This window comes from Nerophis lumbriciformis, linkage group LG14, assembly GCF_033978685.3.
Source record: "Nerophis lumbriciformis linkage group LG14, RoL_Nlum_v2.1, whole genome shotgun sequence".
NCBI classification, from domain to species: domain Eukaryota; kingdom Metazoa; phylum Chordata; class Actinopteri; order Syngnathiformes; family Syngnathidae; genus Nerophis; species Nerophis lumbriciformis.
This window is the reverse complement of record NC_084561.2, coordinates 21074276-21097033: the sequence shown is the minus strand read 5'-3', so window position 1 is coordinate 21097033 and position 22758 is coordinate 21074276. Positions and strand designations below refer to the sequence as shown.

The window sequence follows — 22758 nt, the reverse complement described above, 5'->3', positions numbered from 1 at the left end:
ACCAGCACCCATCAGGAGCAAGGGTGAAGTGTCTTGCTCAGGACACAACGGACATGACGAGGTTGGTACTAGGTGGGGATTGAACCAGGGACCCTCGGGTCGCGCAGGGCCATTCTTCCACTGCGCCACGCCGTCCCTTAATTAATTAATTAAATAAACTGGGCATTTCTTATTGTACTCAATTAATAACATTGTACATTGTATTAAATGTTATGATTTATGGTTGCCAATCTTGGTTCCTAAAGACAAATACAATATTAAATACTAAAAAAAATACTATGGCTAAAACTACACAGATAGGACATGTAAAAGGTAAAGCAAAGTGTAGGAATATGTTACAAAATTAAATCAATTCACTAGCAGTAGTTTACGCTATATAGGTGGTTTTAATTCCGCTAATATGCTACCATCTTTATTAACCAGCAGAATTACTGTTTCTGCAAGTCTTCTTCTTCTGTCTCCACAATGTTTTTGCTTGTATGCGCTCTGTGTGTATTGACTCACTCAACATGCGCCTCGGCTCACTGTAGTAGTAGACACTGCAGCGTACCAGCATGCGCATTAAAAAAAATGACCAGTATTTTTCAAAGGCAGTACAGTACCTTTTTTTTTTTTTATTAATTAGTACCGCGGTACTTTAGTAGTACTGGTTTACTGTGTAACCCTGTTGGAAAGTTTGTAATTGTGAGTAATGTGCAACTAGAATTATATGATACTTGCTTATACTGTATTGACAAATGTCATGTTTTAGACTGCGAAACTGTTCAATTAAGGACACTGATTACATATGTCTAGCTTGTGTGCTATTGTGTATGTAACTGTTGTGTAGCTGCTAGCTCCTAGTAGCCTGTAGCCTACCATATTTACCTTTTGTAAATTACTTCACTAAAATAACAGACAAATCCTGTGTGCTTCTTGGAGGACATACTGTCAACTGGCTGTCCAGTTTTGCAAAAGTAATATCAGGCATTATTTACACACAACAAATACAACAAAAATCTGCATTTACAATACTGATAATGTCTAACTTTGATAGACACTCTTAAACAGGTATTAATAGACAATACTGTCGCTCTTTAATTGTTATGTGAAAAAGCATTGTAACATACTCCAATACCTTACTGATATATTGACTTTTCTTTAAATGGTTAATCTTAAAAGCAACATCACGTATCAATGCAAGAGCTTGCAACGTTATCCTCAAAAAGAGAGCATCAGGCCTACGCATAACATTCATTTACAAGCCAAAATGTCTGCATGGGGTGTCTACCTGGGGCTGAAACACTGGCACGGCTGCTTGCTGTCCTTGAGGTTGAGTGTCCATATCCATGGTGTTAAGGGCTTGAATCCTTCAGCACCTGTCTGAAGATAAAAAAACACAAAATAAAACTTTTGGATGGCAAATAAAACAGCGTTAGACAAAACACATTCCAAAGTTATTCATCATCGGATCAATTTTCAAGGCAAATAATTCAAATCTAATACCAACTGAGGTGTTTGCAGAGGCAAACTCTCAAATTAGGCAACCGAATGTGGTGTGTGTCCAGTTTCAACAAATTGTATCCAGTGTCACATCTGTGAATTGGACACTGTCTGCATGGAGCCCTCTCACGTTGCACGCAGCAAGTGGAGCTAATCTCATCTGGAAAAAGTGGAGATAATGACACTCCATCTACTTGGCTTTCCTCCAAGGATCCTTTTACAGGAATTTCTAGCTATATGAACATTTAAGCAGCTTCACTTGTTTTTCTTTTTTTCGAGGAAAAAAGGTCATCCAGAGGTGAGTGCACTGGATATGGAGTGTAAGCCACGATGCTGCATAATTGCATCTTCTGGCATGTTGCCTAGAAAGAAGTTAATTGCTAAAGATGCTTGGCCACCAGTTGGTGGTCTTAATAGCATAAAGCACATTTCCAACAGATATCACCACATTATCACATGTTACCGGAATTAATGGTTCAGCCAATCCTTTTAATAAGCGTATGTTCTAACTTGGGCTGTCAAAGCTAACACGTTACTAATCATGTCATTGATTTTGACTGCACATACTCCTTACAAATACCTGAAAGGCACGGCGGGTTTCTATACGGTCACTGATCAGGTCAACAGTACAAAAATGAGTGAGAAGACTCCAGATACCAACCAAGATATCCTGCCTGTCTTGAGTTGAATACCAGGGAGAAGTAGTGGGTTTTCAGTTTGCTGGTTGAAGAAATGGGAAGATAATAGAGAAGAAGTCTATACCACAGTTTAGGAGTTGCCAATGACTAGGCTCGGTCTCCTCTGGTTCTGATCTTGGCTTTGCACACAGCCAGGAAGAGCTGCAAACCTCAGAGCTGTGAGTGGAGAGTATGGCTGCAGCAGCTCTATCAAATTAGGGCTGGATTTATTAGACTCCTCCTGTTCTATTTTAAAGAAATTTCCACTCATCTTCCTGACTTTTCTTAATAGGAAGTCCCGGAAGGACGGTTAAAGGGGGGCCTTTTTTTAAATAGAAAAAGACTAAACACATCAAGTTGAAACCCAGCATGCCCACCCACTTCACTTCACAATACATTCATGCACAAAATAAAGACGGGTCAAAAGGAAAGTACCGTATTTTTCCGACCATAGGGCGCTCCGGATTATAAAGTGCATTGCAGATTAGCAGATGTATTCAAGTCTATTTTCATACAAAAGCCACACCGGATAATAAGGTGCATTAAAGGGGTCATACTATGATTTTTTTCTACATTTAAAAAACTTCCTTGTGGTCTACATAACATGTAACGGTGGTTCTTTGGTGAAATTTTGCATAGATTATGTTTTACAGACCATCTTCAAGCCACTTTCCGACCGTCTCTTCAGGATGCGGCGTTTTGCAGGCGGTCTTATTTACGTGGCTCCACTTCGACAACGTCTTCTTCCCCATCATCTTTGTTGTAACGGTAGTTTTTAGAGCTTTCATAGCGAGTCTACTGGTAAGTATACCTTAGAACTGAACACTACTTTGTAGTAAAAATGGCAACAGCAAAAGATGAATGCCCCACAAAAAGGATAGAGAAAAAGAAGGTGCTTATTGACCACATCATTGGACTACAATGGCAGACCTACGCAAAGCACTTTGGTTAAACCTTTACTATATATGGATAATCGGCTGGCGTCAATTGAACAAGCGTCATCCTGCAGTCCACGCATATCTCTTATGTGTGACTGCCATTTATTGGTCACACTAATTATTATACAATGTACCAAATAAAATTGCTTTTAGGTCAGCAAGCATAACCAGAATTAATGCATACATTAGGCGCACCGGTTTACAGTATAAGGTGGACTGTTGCTTTTTGAGAAAATGAAAGGATTTTAAGTGATCTTTGTAGTCCGAAAAATACGGTAATTAATGTGATCGCTTCTCCAGCGAGATGATGAATGAGAGTCAGCGCGACTTGCCAGCCAGGGCAGAAATGTCAACTCACCCTGGTTGGTGAGGGTCGCTTGGTGTCTGGGAGAGTAAGGAGGGACTGTCGGCTGTCATGCTAACAACAATACAGTTAAATAGGTGTGTTTGTGATGCAGCTTTTTAAGTATTATTTTTAACAAGTGTGAATCGAGATTGCATTTTTTCTTTAGACTTACTATGCATTAAAGTGTAAGAAAAATAGGAAATGTGTGTAATCTCAAAAAAAATCATAATTTCAGTGGACAGAACTCACAAGTCATACAGTCTGTGGTCTTGCTGTCTTCAGTTTGACTCTTTGCACTTTTTGCTGGCTTAAAGCCGGCAATGTTGCTCCTCTCTCAAAACCTCTTGTGTTCCTGCCTGCCTTTGTGTCAAAATTACCAGGGGGCATTTGAGCTTTACGTCTCACGATAACAAGATCAATTAAGCCTGTCGTGTCAAATTATTGCACCGATCAAAACAGCACAATTAAGGACGTTAACAATCAAGGGGAGTAAATGAGGCATGGCTGCTCTCACAGTTGAATTAATGTCCAACAAGTCAAAGGCTAAAAGAAATTACAACAACAACAAAAAAATCACAAGGCTTTTTACCTTCATAAACATAAACAGCAGTGTTCCTCTCATAGTTTTGGTCCCTCAATTCTAGCTCTCATTTGGTGGTCGCAGCAGCAGCGAAAACATGAGGCACCAGTCGGCTTGCATTTTTGCTACGTTGAAGACATATGGTGGCTGACTGCAGCAGTGGGGTAGCAGCAACTATAAGCTTAAACCTGCATTATTCACAGATGTATCGGGCCACTTGAAATTGTGTATATAAAAACAGTAACTAGACACATTTCAATAAATTCCCCAAAAGGTGTTGATGGAAAATGAAAGTCAATAATTCCCAGAAACTGTTATTTTTAAAACAAGTTAAAATCAGAAAAAATACTATAATGTTAACAACATATGATAACTATATAAATATACATCAAATAACACAAATGTTTCAGCATGCAATCCAGTTTGGACATGACCAGGATATTGGTGGTTGACAAAACATGTTTCAATAACCGCCATAGTATTATAGACTAATACTTCCATGCTGCTTTATCTTAACAATTAGTCGATTAGTTGGATTATAACGCTTACACAATGGCTCAAATTTTTCCAGTGACTTTTAAATGCAGCTATTTTAGGCATGTGCTTACTAACAACAAAGATGACTAATTCCATTCATCCATCCATTTTCTACCGCTTATTCCCTTCGGGGTCGCGGGGGGCGCTGGAGCCTATCTCAGCTACAATTCATTTATATATATATATTTTTTTTTTTTTACTGTAACTGTGCTGCTCATTCAGCTGTAAGAAAATGTTTAATGATTATTAAAATGTCAATTTAAAAGAAGGAAAAGCAAAGTGCTAAAATAACATTTAACCTTGTCTATGTATTAAAATAACAGTTAAAATAGTAGAAATTACAACAAACAAAACACACAATCTAACTCCCTCAAAAAGAAATAAAGTATTTTGGTATATTGACTCCTGATTAACTCCTGGCAGTGTTAGCACTCTAAATGACTCAATGTTTAGAATTCTATCTTTGATTCATTCTTAAAATGTTTCCTATTTAATACATTGTATGTTTAATCTTATGACACCTCCACATTGGTGCCTTTCAGTCTCTCTTTGTGTGCGTTTTTTCGCCTATGTAATTGTGCCCTTTTTCACGGCATTGCAAATTGACGCTGCTTTAAAAAAGTACTTGAATTGATGTAGACAAAGTTTAGCTGGCTGACTTTGGCTAAAGTAATAAAAGTTATTTTTCACACAACTTCGTCTCACACTTGTTAGCTAACTAGAAAGACATAAGCTAACACCTCCCTCCAGATGTCCGACATCTTTTCTCCGTTTTAAATGTTTGCGTGTCACAGATGTACTGCCATAAAACAAGGTGCACTTTGCAAAATAAGCAAGGTATTCATGTTTTTAACAAGTATAAGAGGAAATATTTTCAAACTTTCCATGTTATGACTGCCGATGTTTTTGCGAGTGGCGATGCGGACCAGCATACGCCCGGAAAAACACAACTGTTGTCGACGACAAATCTTATTGTCGACAATCTCGACTAATCGTTGCAGCCCTACCCTGTACATTCATTCTTTTTACTATGAGCTTCACACAGGTGAGCTGGAGCCTAACCCGGTGACTTTTGGGCAACAAGTATGTTGACAATAACAACCACCACCTATCACTTCCCCTATCACAGATACAGAAAATTTTGAGTAGTGCTTTTCAACTAGCGACCTGGGGGCCAAAATACCAACTGTGAATGACACCGGACCGGCCTGCAAGTTTAGTTTAAAAACTTGGAAGAAACTTAACATTTTTTTCAGCAGATTCCTAAAAACACAAGATCTTTAACTAACTTTTTTTCAGTAGAGCGCTCCTGTTGCATAAACAAGGGCATTGCAGAGGATGCTGATTCTCAACAATATACAAAACAAGACTAATAGTGAAGGGAATAGTCCACCCCCTAGTCCTTAGCTTTCTGGAAATGTGGCCCCCAAAACAATTTAGTTAAATATCCCTGTCCTCCGTTAACCCAATGTGCATGTTTTTGGACAGTGGGAGTACATGAACACCCCACAAGAAGAAGTCTGAGCCAAATTTGAATATAGAAGAACCACTTGGCTGTGAGACAGATGTGCTAACCCAGTGGTTCTTAACCTGGGTTCGATCGAAACCTAGGGGTTCGGTGAGTCGGGCTCAAGGGTTCGGCGGAGGTCACGACACACCCGACTCATCGTGTAAATAAAAACTTTTCCCTATTGGCGTATTGCGGATACGACAACAGCAGAAGTCACACTGATTTGCAGGCGTGTAAATTGTTGTGAGTTTATGCACTGTGTTGGTTTTGTTCTTTGAACAAGGTGATGTTCATGCACGGTTCATTTTGTGCACCAGTAAAAAAACATGGTAACACTTTAGTATGGGGAACATATTCACCATTATTTAGTTGCTTATTAACATGCAAATTAGTAACATATTGGCTCTTAAATAGTCATTATTAAGTACTTATTAATGTCTTATTCGGCATGGCCTTATTATAACCCTAACCCTCTAACCCTGGCCCTAAACCTCTAACCCTAACCCTAACCAAATAACTCTAAATTAAGTCTTTGTTACTTAGAATATGTTCCCCTAGTGTCCAAAAAACTCTAAATTAAGTCTTTCTTATTTAGAATATGTTCCCCATACTAAAGTGTTACCAAAAACATATAACTTTGTCTTGAATTTAAAAAAAACCATTTTATTTTTCACTAAAGAAGGGTTCGGTGAATGCGCATATGAAACTGGTGGGGTTCGGTACCTCCAACAAGGTTAAGAACCACTGTGCTAACCACTTAATGCTGTGCGCTGTCCCTTGGTAAAATTATTTTTCACAATACTTAAAACTTGAAAAACTCTCTTTGTCAAACTAGATGGTTTCCAAAAACGTTTGTGCAGTGGTGGAATTTCCAAAAACGTTTGTGCAGTAGTGGAAAACTTTGATACAGTATGAACAGGCACATCAGTCGTCTAAGGCAAATTTGATTGGGGTAAGGCATGTGTGTTGTGCGCAGCAGGAATGGAACAGGACGAAGTGGGACACAAGCAGAACAGAAAAGCGCCAACAGCAAGGAGCTTGTTAGCCATGAAATGTTCCTGGTCCTGTGAGAGACTGTGGAAGTGTGCACCACGGAAGCTGGCACTGGCATTAGCGCCTCTTTAATCCTCATTTCCACCCCTCTGCATTATTCATTTAAAGCAGAAGAAGAGGAAAAACAAAGAGAAGGGGTCAATTATAAAGAGGTAAATTAAGGCAAACTGGGAGGGGTGGCACGGATGAAACAGCGCAAACGGTAAAATCCTTCAAACACACTAGAGTGCTAAATCAGCTCTCGGTGCGAAGACAATAAATACAAACAGAAACTGAGGAGCGTGTGCCCATGAAATAGTAAAGAGAGAAGGACAAAAAAACGGGGTGAGGACTGGGGTTGGGCTGGATAGTTAAAAAAGGAGAGCGGAAAAAATATAATGTGACACTATCCGGCCTGGGTGTAAGATGTAAAGGAATCAAAGGCACCTTTGAGGAGCCAGAAGACGACAGTGAAAGGCCTCGAAGAGTGGTGTCCATGATTACAAGAAGTGGAGAAACCTTTGAGTTTGTGCTCATGAAAGCCCTCCCTAGGCCTCGAATGAAACTGCTGCTTGACTAACACTATGATACATAAAAAGAGGAAGCGACCCACTAATGATGGAGGGGTCCAGATACTACAAAAGCAGCATAGTCTCCGTTTCATTTTAATCACTATGCAAAATCATTAGCCCAAATATGCGAACACTCATCTACATCGGACCATTCCGATGAGGAAAGTAGGAGCGCACCAATTACACCTCAGCATGTCAGCCATTCTTTAGTCTTTGAGGAGACCCAAGACTTAGTGGAATAAAAAAATGAAAAGAAAAAGTTGGTTTCTTCATCCATAACAAAAGCAACACCCAGAAATATGAGAAATGTTCTCTGCAAAGCCAGCTAAACTCACCGTAACGCTTATCTCCTCCAAATCCAGCCATGTAAGCAAGAAAATATAACGGAGCTGATTAATTATTTGCTTATTTTTCCCCACACATAAGAAGCAAACAACAACGCTGACATTAAACCGATGAAATTATTCAAACACTGGATTATTTAAATTAATAGTTAGCTCTCTTGTAAATGGAATCTGGATATGTTTGCATAACTCAGACCTTCAGTCGGGCGCTGTTGGGGGCAGCACAGCAAATTGATCAAAAAGGGAATCAAGACAAAGAAAACTGCTGAGGTCCTTTGGGACACTACAAGGCCAGAGATCCATAATGCTGCTTGCCACCTACTATTTATACGCCTCCTTTACATTTTTCATTTCCAGAATTTTATAGGCTAATGATTATTTTACTGCAGAAATAAACAGCACAGCACAAAAAAAAGCCTGGGCTTCATGTGAGGCCTGAATTGATTTATTTCTCAAAGATCCACACAAAAGTAGCACATGGAGCGTGTATATTTCACCTATTGCATTAAAAAAAACATCTAGATTATATCCTAAACTTTAATGAGACGCCGGAAAAATCCCTAAAATATGGTCTACCCCTGTGAGGGTGCAGCCAAACAAACACCTGCACTTTTGTTTTCTTTTCGATCTCCTTTCTGAATCACTGTCAGTATACTCCATAATAAGGAAAGCCTCAAGCACGCGCAGGTGTCCCTCCCTCTTCTTCCTCCGGACCGCCTCCCCTTCACAATCCTCTGTGCTCTGTTTGTCCTGCATGTTGTCAACACGATCTGGCACGTGGCTAAAAGCCCAGACCACCTCTCCGCTCTATTGTGCTGCCCACTCCACGGCAGCGGTGACAACACTCACATGGTGAGAGGCTCTTTGTTGCCTGTCTGTCAATTCAGCAGGTGCCTGACAGTGAAAAGCAGGAGTTGGCCAGCTAGCCAGCTTCGTTAGTGCAAAGTATCGTTTGATGTGCTCGTCTCACAAACAGGGGGGGTTGGCAGCTGAGGAGGATGATAATAATCGTGTTAAAAAACAAAACAAAAGCATTACACTGAAGCTTGTAAAAGATAAACTCCAATTTGAATCATAAAAGCATCGTGACCCACAGGAACTAGCACCAGATGAATAAAGACTTGCGGCACAATACACTTTTAATAGGTAAAATCAATTCAAACTGTCAATCACTGAGAATAAACACAACACAACAGCAATGTGGAGAGTCTGTAAAGCAAGACAAGGTGCAAAACAGATCAGGATTTAAGATCTTGAGCTTTAATGATCTGATATGTGAAGAGGAGAAAACAACCTCAAGCGCACCATAGGTGAATTGCTGTCCTGCCCTTTATGTAATTTAATTATTACACACCCAACATGATAAACCGCTGCAAAAAACAAATAAATAAGACAGTTCACATTGGATTTTACTATAGTTTTCATTGATTCAAAAGTGATCTTAACAAGGAAATGTTCCAGGGTTTCCCTTAATGTAATTTATCGTGGCGCAGCGCCATGGCAAAATAAAAGCCGCTACACCTTCAAAATGAGGTTTTTTTTTTTACTTGAAAACAAATTAAAATAATATCATGTATTGTAGCCTCTAGAACAGTGGTTCTTAACCTGGGTCGGGCTCAGGGGTTCGGCGGAGGTCAAGACACACCCGACTCATCATGTAAATAAAAACTTCTCTCTATCGGCGTATTACGGATACGGCAACAGCAGAAGTCACACTGATTTGCAGGTGTGTAATTTGTTGTGAGTTTATGCACTGTGTTGGTTTTGTTCTTTGAACAAGGTTCATTTTGTGCACCACTAATAAAACATGGTAACACTTTAGTATGGGGAACACATTCACCATTAATTAGTTGCTTATTAACATGCAAATTAGTAACATATTGGCTCTTAACTAGTCCCATAACCCTAACCCTGGCCCTAACCCTCTAACCCTAACCCTAACCAAATAACTCTAAATTAAGTCTTTGTTACTTAGAATATGTTCCCCTAGTGTCCAAAAAACTCTAAATTAAGTCTTTGTTACTTAGAATATGTTCCCCATACTAAAGTGTTACCAAAAACATATAACTTGTCTTGAATTTGAAAAAAAAACCATTTAATTTTTCACTAAAGAAGGGTTCGGTGAATGCGCATATGAAACTGGTGGGGTTCGGTACCTCCAACAAGGTTAAGAACCACTGCTCTAGAAGAAGTCACACAAAGTCCAACTCTTAATTTTTTATTGCCAATCTTATGCAAGCAACCGGTAAAATTCCAACTATTATTCTCTCCTGTGCGCAGACTTCCGTGTCGGTGCATACATAACAACACTTTCTCATTCATTGCTAATTCCCTTTCACTTCAGGCTTGGCGTGTTCAAGATCATGGGAAAATGAACATCAATAACACACGGGCATACGGTTTCATTGTGTGTGTGTGTGTGTGTGTGTGTGTGTGTGTGTGTGTGTGTGTGTGTGTGTGTGTGTGTGTGTGTGTGTGTGTGTGTGTGTGTGTGTGTGTGTGTGTGTGTGTGTGTGTGTGTGTGCGTGTGCACGTGAGCGCATGCGTGCGCGGTTCGTGTTTGTTAAACTGTTTTTTTACGGCATTGCAAATCGACGCTGTTTTAAAACGTACTTGAATTGCTGTAGATAAAGTTTAGCTGGCTGAAATTTGGCTAAAATTATTAATATTTTTTCACACAACGGGGACGACGTGGCGCAGTTGGGAGAGTGGCCGTGCCAGCAACCTGAGGGTTCCTGGTTCGATCCCCACCTTCTACCAACCAAGTCATGTCCGTTGTGTCCTTGAGCAAGACACTTCACCCTTGCTCCTGATGGGTCGTGGTTAGGGCCTTGCATGGCAGCTCCCGCCGTCAGTGTGTGAATGGGTTTGTGAATGGGTGAATGTGGAAATAGTGTCAAAGCGCTTTGAGTACCTTGAAGGTAGAAAAGCGCTACACAAGTATAACCCATTTACCATTTATAACTTCATCTCACTCTTGTAAGCTAGCTAGCAATTTGATTGATTGATTGAAACTTTTATTAGTAGATTGCACAGTACAGTACATATTCCGTACAATTGACCACTAAATGGTAACACCCCAATAAGTTTTTCAACTTGTTTAAGTCGGGGTCCACGTTAATCAATTTATGGTATAAGCAAGGTAGAGGCTAACAATACTCTTACTGAGGCTGTGTCCGCATCCTCCCTCCAAATGTCTGATATCATGTCTCGGCTTTAAATGCTCGGGTATTACAGATGCAATAAAAAAAAAAAAAGGTCCGCTTTGCAAAATGAACAAAGTATTCACGTTTTTAACAAGAATAAAAGGAAAGATCCTCACACTTTACATGTTGTCACTGGTGATGTTTTTGCGAGAGACCCACTTCCGGCCGGAAAAACACGAGTGATGGAGTCATGACTATAGTCGACAAATATAATTGTCAGAGACAAATTATATTTATACATTTTGACGACTGATCATTGCAGCCTTAGCGGAGACTAGAGCAGAGCGCCGCTGCCAACACTCACAGTACATAAAGCCTTGCAACCCTCCAGTGAGAAGTGCCGCAAAGTAACACAAATTAGGAGGAAAAAAAATAAGATTACATAGCCAAATGTCCTGTGTGAATATTTCAGCTTCAAATCAGAGGTGCGATATGAGTCTATCAACACGAGCAAAAATGCCATTGTGATCACAGGAAAAAAAAAAGCACTTTAAGATGTTCAATTGTTTCAGTTAAGTTTTAGCTTACAGAAATAAGTCAATTTTATTTTTTTGTTTGTTTATTTCTGATAAAGTTATTTACCTTCCAATTACAGTACAATGGTAAACAATTCTACAGTAATGAGAAATACAAGTTAATATTATTTTAAAATGTTACTTGCATTATTGTTATATATTATTATTATATTGCATTATAAACACAGAATAGATTGTATCAATTGTTTATTTAGTTAAAGAGCAGGATGTAGACAAAAGTTCTGAGTCTGTCTGCATAGAGCCAAATATGTTTTTAAGTAAATGATTGCTTATTGTTCTAATGTGTGGCACCTTGAGACAGGAATATGGTTGAGAGTCTAAAAGTAACATGTCTTCCTTCACTTGTTATTTTCAAAGTGTTATGCTTTGTTATAAATAGATTATAAAAATTGCATATCGAATCGCAATCAAAATTTGGAGAGAAAAATCACAATTAGTTTTTTTCTTAAAATCATGCAGCTGTACCACTTGCTTCCATTTAAACAATTTGGGTTTTGCCCTCGAAACATCCCTGTCTCCAGAAAATTATTCCCCGAGTTAGAAAAACGACTTGGGGCTTCACGGTGGCAGAGGGGTTAGTCCATCTGCCTCACAATACGAAGGTCCTGAGTAGTCTTGGGTTCAATCCCGGGCTCGGGATCTTTCTGTGTGGAGTTTGCATGTCCTCCCCGTGACTGCGTGGGTTCCCTCCGGGTACTCCGGCTTCCTCCCACTTCCAAAGACATGCACCTGGGGATAAGTTGATTGGCAACACTAAATTGGCCCTAGTGTGTGGATGTGAGTGTGAATGTTGTCTGTCTATCTGTGTTGGCCCTGCGATGAGGTGGCGACTTGTCCAGGGTGTACCCCGCCTTCCGCCCGATTGTAGCTGAGATAGGCTCCAGCGCCCCCCGCGACCCCAAAGGGAATAAGCGGTAGAAAATGGATGGATGGACAAAAACGACTTAAAACATTTTTCGTAATAATGAGAACAAAAGAAAAATATTGATCCAATTTCTTTAGTATCGTATAGTAACGTCTACGTATAGTAACGTCTACGTATAGTAACGACATTTGGGTCGATTACACGTACTTTACATTGACGCTTTAGCGGTTAGCTTTTTGTGTCGTCCTGCTTTGTGTGCGTGTGTAGCATGCTTAGCCATTCTTTGCCCTCTAAAAATACTTGAAAGAAACTTTATTTTCCACTATGATGGTGTAGATTAGAATTTTAAAGCAGCTTCACAAGACACACACCCTCCTGGAATTCATGCAACTCGTGCATGCATGTCATTGTGAGCTTTCATCTGTTTTGAAGGAATCTTTCACGAGTACAATCTTGAGCCATGTAAACACTTGGATACAGCTGCGGGAAAGATCGTCGGGGTTCGGCAGATCATCAGCTGATGGCCCATCAGGTAAAAAAGGCAAATCTCGGCCCTCACAAGTAGATTATTGGGTAAGGTGCCATTTCATGGTCAGAACAGGTCAACAGGTATAATTACTACAACAACAAGAAGATAATGAACTTGAAAACTTGAAGTGGCCAGCACAGTCTCCAGATCTACACCCTCAACAGCTGGTTTGGTTTAAGTAAGAGAGAAAGGAAAATAATCTACCTGTTCTACAAATACATATGCCATCTTCTGCAACAGTTGGAAAACCTCCCTGAAGAATATTGGATGCCACACAAATGAAATACTTTGCAAAACATGTATTGAATATCTGTCTTATTTATTGCAAAAATGTTCCACTTTCTTGCTCTAGAAATCAAAGCACATGAATACCAACAACCACCCAAACATCTGTTCTTTAATACAGCAGAGAGAAAATGTAACATTGCATTAAAAATGTGTGTCATTTTAAGGCTACACCCAAATCATTGTAGGTTCCTAAACACATGAATGAAAACAAACTGAACCCCTACAGTTCTTCAGAGTAAGCTGTACCTCTTCCCTTTTGTGAAGTATGTAATACCTAAACCAACAACTGCACAAATACCCCTGGCCATTAAGCTGCACTGTTGCCTGGAGGCAACGACTCATGGTTTTCACAATGCAAAACACAGCACTGCACAGCAGCGCAGAATTTGCAGGGCTCGAGGACCAATAAAGGCTTTGTTTGTTAGCCATGTCACTGAATGACCACCACATTAGCTTAATCACCTCTGGCACCAGGATATTGAATGTGACATTCTGTACCACAGGGCTGTGCCTGTTTGCCTGCAAAGCGAGAGAGATTCCAGAGGGAAATTATAAAACGGGGACAAATGGAGAAAAACTGATTAACAAATGTAAAATAGGGATTTTGCGTTCTTTTACACAGCAATTCAATCAACACATTAATTCGACAAATGTAATTTGAGTTTATTTTCAGGGCTCCAGACAATGAAATGAACATTACCATCTAGTCGTTACCCTTTGGTAAATTATCTTAAACATTGTCATAATTACAGCCACAGCAGCAAAATTGTATCAGCATCTAAATTTGACTCAGAGAAAATGACAAGCGCAAAATATCCAAATCATTAGTGATGAAATGTGTAATTGTCAAATAGGTCTCATTTAGGGATGTAACGACAAAATGTAATAATGATAACCGCGCTAAAACTCCTCACTGTTAGTATGACCCTTTTAAATGAAAATTATAACTGCACTTTGATAAACTCATGGACTGACTAGCGCCAGCTCGCTAGCTTAAACACTAACATGAAATAAGAGACAATAATGTTGTTCCCTATTAAGAAACAACATTCCCCCATCTAAACGTATATAAACTGTGGAGTCTCACTCAAGCACCGCCTGACAGGTAGGCACCTCACAGGGGAGGAGCCAGGGAATGGAGGCAGAGTGGAACAAGGAAGACAACGCCCCAGCCTTGGCCGCATCATCGAGGGGCGGTACATTCCCCTGTACCTGCTCAATCAGCCTGAAGTGCCACCAGCTGTGCGGCCAGGTGGGGCCCAGCTACAAACCCTACTTAACTCTGCCTCATTCAGGTCTGGCTCTCCTCTGTGTCAAGGCAGGTGCATCAGGCGGTAAGTGAGACATCCACTATTTCCCCACTAAAGACATTACTGGTGAAATGTTTTACTTATGTTGTGTTTCTCTTGTTTGATAGGCAATGACCTTTGACCTTTAAAGAAGTGTGCTGTGTGAAGGACTGAGAGTCCCAGATGGGAGATATTTATGTTTATTAATGGACACTTTAAGTTTGCTGATTCCACACCCCGCCCTTCCTAAAAAGACTTGTACAATAAATGCCCTTTTCGGCTTGCTGCAAAACCAATCCTGTGTCTTGGTGAGAATCAGGTACCACATATGGTGGAGAATGCGGGTATTCTGATTCACGTCAACCTCTGATGATGTCACACACGGAAGCACTGAGTGCTTTGTTAAAAAGCCAAGCTGAACTTCAAGGTGCGGTACAAGAATTAGTAAATAAAATTGCTAAAGATGTGGCTAGTACACGGCCACCCGCTGCAGTCCTAACTAAGTTATCGGGTGAGGATGATGTGGAAGCCTACTTGGAGCTTTTCGAGCGCACTGCGGCCCGGGAGAAGTGGCCGGTAGCTGAATGGGGATCCATTCTGGCACCTTTCCTCACTGGAGAAGCCCAGCGGGTGTGTAGCGACCTGGCATTGGCGGATGCTCGAGACTTTAAGAAACTAAAGAAAGCCATTCTCGACAGCCAAGGGTGCAGTCTGCCTGCCAGGGCCCAGCGATATCACAACTGGACCTTCCAGCCCACACAACCCCCGCGACAGCAGGTAGCCGCACTGCTCCGCCTAACACACCGCTGGCTAACAACCGAAGGGAACCCCCCCTCTGTAGATAGACTGGTGATAGACCGCTGTATCCGAGCCTTGCCGCCTGATGCCCGGATGTATGCCGCACAAGTAAGTGTGGAGCAGTTGGTGGCGTTATTAGAGAACTACCAAGTGAGCATGGAAATGCTGAGAGCCACCCGTATGGAAACGGCCAGAGCCACCGGGGAAGAGAAGCTAGGGCGTGACCGCCGAAGAGCGCCACCGCCAGCTCCGTCCCCACCCTGACCTCAGGGCGCTGCCCCCGAGAGACCCAGTCGGGCCCCACATTGGAAATGTTATGTGTGTGGATACCCGGACCACATGTCTTGGGCGTGCCCGGAACGCGACCGTGATGTCTCCATGGCCACAGCCCCCAGCTCAGATGCAGGAAAACCATGCCTCCACACGGGGAGTGGACGACGACAGCATGCAAGCCTTCCAGTGAAGATCGGGGGGACCGATGCACATGCATTGCTGGACAGTGGGAGCGCCGTGACCCTGGTACATGTTGACCTGGCCGGACCCCTCAGCGAAGACACTGTTCCAGTGACGTGTGTACATGGAGATGTCCGCCAGTATCCGGTGAGCCATATACACGTTCAGACACCCCAAGGGGATGCAATGGTAGCAGCTGGAGTGGTACCAAACCTGCCTGTTCCCCTACTCATCGGGTCCGACTGTGTTCTCTTTGGCCGTTACTGGACCCCAAGCTACATTCCAAGTGCCGTTCCACAGCAGCGTCGCCGTCGCAACAATGGACTCAAAAATATGAGACCGCTTGCAGCCTGCCCCGCGTTTAGGCCCTCGTCAGAGGCTCCACGGAGTGACAGCTCGGCTGAAGAGGAGCGACGGGAGAGCAGGAAGGAGGAGGAGGAGGCAGAAGAGGAAGGGGACCCCTTTGTGGAGTTCCCCGTACCAGAAGAGAGCATCAACCAAAAAACGGGCGAGTTTGCCACTGCCCAGTGGAATGATCAGAACCTCAGCTGGGCCCGACAGCAAGTCGTGGAAATTGACGGACAGAAATGTGAAGGGGTGAGTGCACTTAATTCACCGTATTTTCTGATAAAAAATGGCCTTCTGTATAGAGGGGTGCTAACAGAGGGCAGGGACATAATTGAGCAACTGCTGGTGCCTAAGTCTTATATCTCCCGAGTGCTTTATCTTGCCCACACATCAGCTGGGAGCTCACCTAGGTGTACAAAAGACGTATGACCGCATAATAACCCGCTTCTATTGGCCCGGTGTGAAACGAGCCATAGAAGACTTTTGCAAGGGCTGTCCCGAATGCCAAAAGAATGCACCGAGACCCACCTATCGAAACCCCTTGGTCCCGCTCCCCATCATCAGCACCCCATTCTCACGTCTGGCAATGGACATCGTTGGACCACTCCCAAAGTCAGCCAGAGGACATCGCTACATACTGGTAATACTAGACTATGCCACCCGATATCCTGAGGCTGTACCATTACGCACAGCCTCAGCCAAAGCGATAGCACATGAACTGTTTATGATGTTTAGCCGAGTGGGAATTGCCGATGAGATTTTAACGGACCAGGGCACATGTTTTATGTCACAAGTGTTAACCATGCTGTACAAATGGCTGAAAGTGAAACGCATACGAACCTCTATATATCATCCTCAGACAGATGACCTGGTGGAACGTTTCAACTGTACGTTGAAGAAGATGCTAAAAAAAGTAGCCGACGAAGACGGGAAAGACTGGGATCACCTCATTCCATATGTCCTCTTTGCCATCAGAGAGGTTCCCCAGGCGTCCACTGGCGTCTCCCCCTTTGAGCTAGTCTACGGCCGACGTCCCCGAGGCGTGCTGGACATTGCGAAAGAGACCTGGGAGAACCAACCCTCGCCACACCGCAGTGTGATCGACCATGTCGCCCAACTACAAGCCCGGGCTCACAAAATCTGGCCCATGGTAAGATAACATATGGAAAAATCCCAAAGAGAACAGGCGAAAACGTATAACAGAGGTGCCACACTCCGAGAGTTCCAAGTTGGGGAAAAAGTGCTGGTATTAGTTCCGTCCAGCGAGTGCAAGTTCTTGGCCAGATGGCAGGGGCCTTACGAGGTAATTGAGAGAATGGGCCCTGTCAACTACAAGGTAAACCAGCCAGGCCGGCGAAAAGGTCACCAAATTTACCATGTAAATATTCTGAAAAAATGGCATGCGGCAGAGCCGTTGCCATCTACTGCATTTTTAACTACACACTCTCCCCAGACCACTCCCCCGGTACCTATAGGAGAGGACCTCTCCCCATCCCAAAAGCAGGAGGTGAAGGAACTTCTGGGACGGAACCAGGACCGCCTCTCGAAATTGCCAGGAAGGACCCAGGCGATCAAACATGACATTGAGACCAAACCCGGAAAGGTGATAAGACAAAGGCCCTACCGAATCCCAGAAGCCAGGCGGGCGGCTATAAAAGAAGAGGTAAAGAAAATGTTAGAACTTGGAGTAATAGAGGAATCCCATAGTCCATGGTCCAGCCCGATTGTTATTGTGCCAAAACCAGACGGGTCCCTGAGATTTTGTAATGACTTTCGTAAATTGAATGAGATATCACTGTGTGACGCTTATCCCATGCCCAGAGTAGACGAGCTGATAGAGCGGCTTGGCCCTGCTCGCTTCGTCAGCACCCTGGAGCTGACCAAGGGCTACTGGCAGGTGCCATTGACGGAAAGGGCGAAACCTAAAACGGCCTTCTCCACACCAGAGGGGCTATTCCAATATACCGTCTTGCCTTTCGGGATCCACGGGGCCCCGGCAACATTCCAGAGGATGATGGACCGAGTTCTACGGCCCCACCAAGAATACGCAGCCGCCTACCTAGACGATATTGTGATTCACAGCACCAGCTGGTCTCTCCATCTCCAGCATCTTGACGCAGTCCTAGGAGCCCTTAGACGTGCCGGACTGACTGTCAACGCTAAGAAGTGCCGAGTGGGTCTGACTGAGACTGATTATCTTGGCTACACCATAGGAAGAGGCTGCGTAAAACCCCAGGCCCGCAAAGTGGAGCGCATCAGGGAATGGCCCCGACCCTTGACGAAAAAGCAAGTAAAATCATTTATTGGCCTGGTATCATATTATCAAAAGTTTATTAAAAATTTCTCTACGATTGCAACACCATTGTATGAACTGACACGGAACAAATTGCCCCATCATGTCACCTGGACGGCTGAGGCCGAGACTGCCTTCAAAATGTTGAAGAAAGCCCTATGTGAAGAACCGGTGTTGAAAGCCCCTGACTTCAGTCAGCCGTTCATTCTCCACACTGACGCCTCAGGCACAGGAATTGGAGCCGTGCTCGCCCAGCTCGTGGATGGAGAGGAGCACCCAGTGACATTTATTAGTAGGAAGCTCCAGAGCCATGAGCGAAATTATGCCACAGTAGAAAAGGAGTGCTTGGCAGTCAAGTGGGCCATACACCACCTCCGCTACTACCTATGGGGTAGGACCTTCACCTTGGTGACAGACCACGCCCCCTTGAAGTGGATGTCCACAAATAAGGACCGAAACGATCGCGTCACACGCTGGTTCCTGGAACTCCAAAATTACCACTTCACCGTGGAATATCGGCCTGGGAAGGCCATCCCACATGCAGACGCCATGTCCCGCCTATATGAAGAGGACAAAGAAGCTCCCGGACCGACCGGCGAGCTTAGGGGGGGATATGTGGAGTCTCACTCAAGCACCGCCTGACAGGTAGGCACCTCACAGGGGAGGAGCCAGGGAATGGAGGCAGAGTGGAACAAGGAAGACAACGCCCCAGCCTTGGCCGCATCATCGAGGGGCGGTACATTCCCCTGTACCTGCTCAATCAGCCTGAAGTGCCACCAGCTGTGCGGCCAGGTGGGGCTCAGCTACAAACCCTACTTAACTCTGCCTCATTCAGGTCTGGCTCTCCTCTGTGTCAAGGCAGGTGCATCAGGCGGTAAGTGAGACATCCACTATTTCCCCACTAAAGACATTACTGGTGAAATGTTTTACTTACGTTGTGTTTCTCTTGTTTGATAGGCAATGACCTTTGACCTTTAAAGAAGTGTGCTGTGTGAAGGACTAAGAGCCCCAGATGGGAGATATTTATGTTTATTAATGGACACTTTAAGTTTGCTGATTCCACACCCCGCCCATCCTAAAAAGACTTGTACAATAAATGCCCTTTTCGGCTTGCTGCAAAACCAATCCTGTGTCTTGGTGAGAATCAGGTACCACAAAACACACTGCTGTCTGAATAACTAAGATATTCAATTGTGTACCTTGAATTTCCAAGCTGTGTTCTCTAAGACAGAGTGATCCTACTATACATGCAGGTGTTTTGACGGTGTGTTCAAGGACCGCTAAACAGAACCACAACACTCACCATCAATAATAATAATAATAAAAATAGATTTTGTTACGCACTTTTCATTTAAATAAATGTTTCAGTGCCGCAGTTGTAAACTAATATTTAAAACAATAAAAGCTTATCCATTAAAACATAAAATACTAAGACTAAAACACCATCAGTCAAGCATAAAAAAACCAAACATGCAAAATAGTGGACTTTCTAACTGTCTATTTAGTTTATCTATTTAAAAAAAATAACATGGTGAAAAGATTTCACTGTGTGTATACATATTTTTGAGCATATTTAACTATATCGCAATAATAAAGATAACTGATAATTGTGGAACCATAACATGACATTTTGATATAGATACATTCCTAGTCTCATTACATATTTATGGAAGCACAAAACTTAACTTAAATTAAACAATTATATTCTGGAAAAATCTGTCCTGAAAAAAATTCAGAAATTAAACCATACAATGTAGGATTTCACACAGTGCTGTCAAGCAATTCAAAAAATTGTGATTAATTGATAATGATCTGTATTTAATTACCGGTAAATTAAACTAAACCTAAAAAAAAGCCCTTACATTTATGTATTTTTATATTAACAATAAAAAATCTTTGAAGGCTTTAAATGCATTAGATTATCTTAAAGATAGATGTATAAACAACAATAATAGGCTTATAAAGTCATGTATTGTTGACAGACTTGAACAGATGGAGTCTGTTTTGTTTACCTAAATAAAACATCATGTCCACATAAAATGCTGAAGTTATTAACACATTAAAAACAATAAGAACCCTTTTCTGAGCAAGAAGTATTGAATGGTGAACTTGTTACTTTTAATATGAAATGAATAAAACCAACATCACAGTGCTAGCATATGTTACCAATCGTGGTTTAAAAGAACAGATTTAACAAATATGGCAGACACGCGAGCGTGCGACTTGCGACACGAACGGGTGATTAAAACCACATTCCCCTCAAAGTAAGTGTACTCTGATTTCAAATATAATGTTCACATTATTGTACATGTCACTTATCATTGTATACCCGGAAGTGACAACATTTCTCCATAGCTCGTGTAATAGATACAGGTAAAAGCCAGTAAATTAGAATATTTTGAAAAACTTGATTTATTTCAGTAATTGCATTCAAAAGTTGTAACTTGTACATTATATTTATTCATTGCACACAGACTGATGCATTCAAATGTTTATTTCATTTAATTTTGATGATTTGAAGTGGCAACAAATGAAAATCCAAAATTCCGTGTGTCACAAAATTAGAATATTACTTAAGGCTAATACAAAAAAGGGATTTTTAGAAATGTTGGCCAACTGAAAAGTATGAAAATGAAAAATATGAGCATGTACAATACTCAATACTTGGTTGGAGCTCCTTTTGCCTCAATTACTGCGTTAATGCGGCGTGGCATGGAGTCGATGAGTTTCTGGCACTGCTCAGGTGTTATGAGAGCCCAGGTTGCTCTGATAGTGGCCTTCAACTCTTCTGCGTTTTTGGGTCTGGCATTCTGCATCTTCCTTTTCACAATACCCCACAGATTTTCTATGGGGCTAAGGTCAGGGGAGTTGGCGGGCCAATTTAGAACAGAAATACCATGGTCCGTAAACCAGGCACGGGTAGATTTTGCGCTGTGTGCAGGCGCCAAGTCCTGTTGGAACTTGAAATCTCCATCTCCATAGAGCAGGTCAGCAGCAGGAAGCATGAAGTGCTCTAAAACTTGCTGGTAGACGGCTGCGTTGACCCTGGATCTCAGGAAACAGAGTGGACCGACACCAGCAGATGACATGGCACCCCAAACCATCACCCAACCATGCAAATTTTGCATTTCCTTTGGAAATCGAGGTCCCAGAGTCTGGAGGAAGACAGGAGAGGCACAGGATCCCAATGCCTGAAGTCTAGTGTAAAGTTTCCACCATCAGTGATGGTTTGGGGTGCCATGTCATCTGCTGGTGTCGGTCCACTCTGTTTCCTGAGATCCAGGGTCAACGCAGCCGTCTACCAGCAAGTTTTAGAGCACTTCATGCTTCCTGCTGCTGACCTGCTCTATGGAGATGGAGATTTCAAGTTCCAACAGGACTTGGCGCCTGCACACAGCGCAAAATCTACCCGTGCCTGGTTTATGGACCATGGTATTTCTGTTCTAAATTGGCCCGCCAACTCCCCTGACCTTAGCCCCATAGAAAATCTGTGGGATATTGTGAAAAGGAAGATGCAGAATGCCAGACCCAAAAACGCAGAAGAGTTGAAGGCCACTATCAGAGCAACCTGGGCTCTCATAACACCTGAGCAGTGCCAGAAACTCATCGACTCCATGCCACGCCGCATTAACGCAGTAATTGAGGCAAAAGGAGCTCCAACCAAGTATTGAGTATTGTACATGCTCATATTTTTCATTTTCATACTTTTCAGTTGGCCAACATTTCTAAAAATCCCTTTTTTGTATTAGCCTTAAGTAATATTCTAATTTTGTGACACACGGAATTTTGGATTTTCATTTGTTGCCACTTCAAATCATCAAAATTAAATGAAATAAACATTTGAATGCATCAGTCTGTGTGCAATGAATAAATATAATGTACAAGTTACACCTTTTGAATGCAATTACTGAAATAAATCAAGTTTTTCAAAATATTCTAATTTACTGGCTTTTACCTGTATATGCGCGATACACAAAATAAAAAGGTAGATGATGGTAGGATATATAATTCAGTAATTAGACATCCTATTTAAACTTGAGACCAATATAGGGAAATATAAAGTATTATCACATATGCAAAGGATCTATGTCATAGTTATCAGATGTTGCGCTATTTTGAGTTTTCTGGATAAACT

At 42.2% G+C, this 22758-nt stretch overlaps 1 protein-coding gene across 2 annotated transcripts in view; it reads right to left on the bottom strand.

Moving 5' to 3' along the window:
* Positions 1–22758, bottom strand: part of nek7 (NIMA-related kinase 7) — a 141896-nt gene that overhangs the window by 75085 nt on the left and 44053 nt on the right. Inside the window, exon 2 of one of the 2 annotated variants that reach the window (XM_061975858.2) lies at positions 1271–1362. In XM_061975858.2, the coding sequence (XP_061831842.1) occupies positions 1271–1330 (60 nt within the window). In that variant the 5' untranslated portion in view covers positions 1331–1362. The remainder of the gene's footprint in view (positions 1–1270; positions 1363–22758) is intronic. The other variant, XM_061975859.2, reaches the window with a different exon arrangement.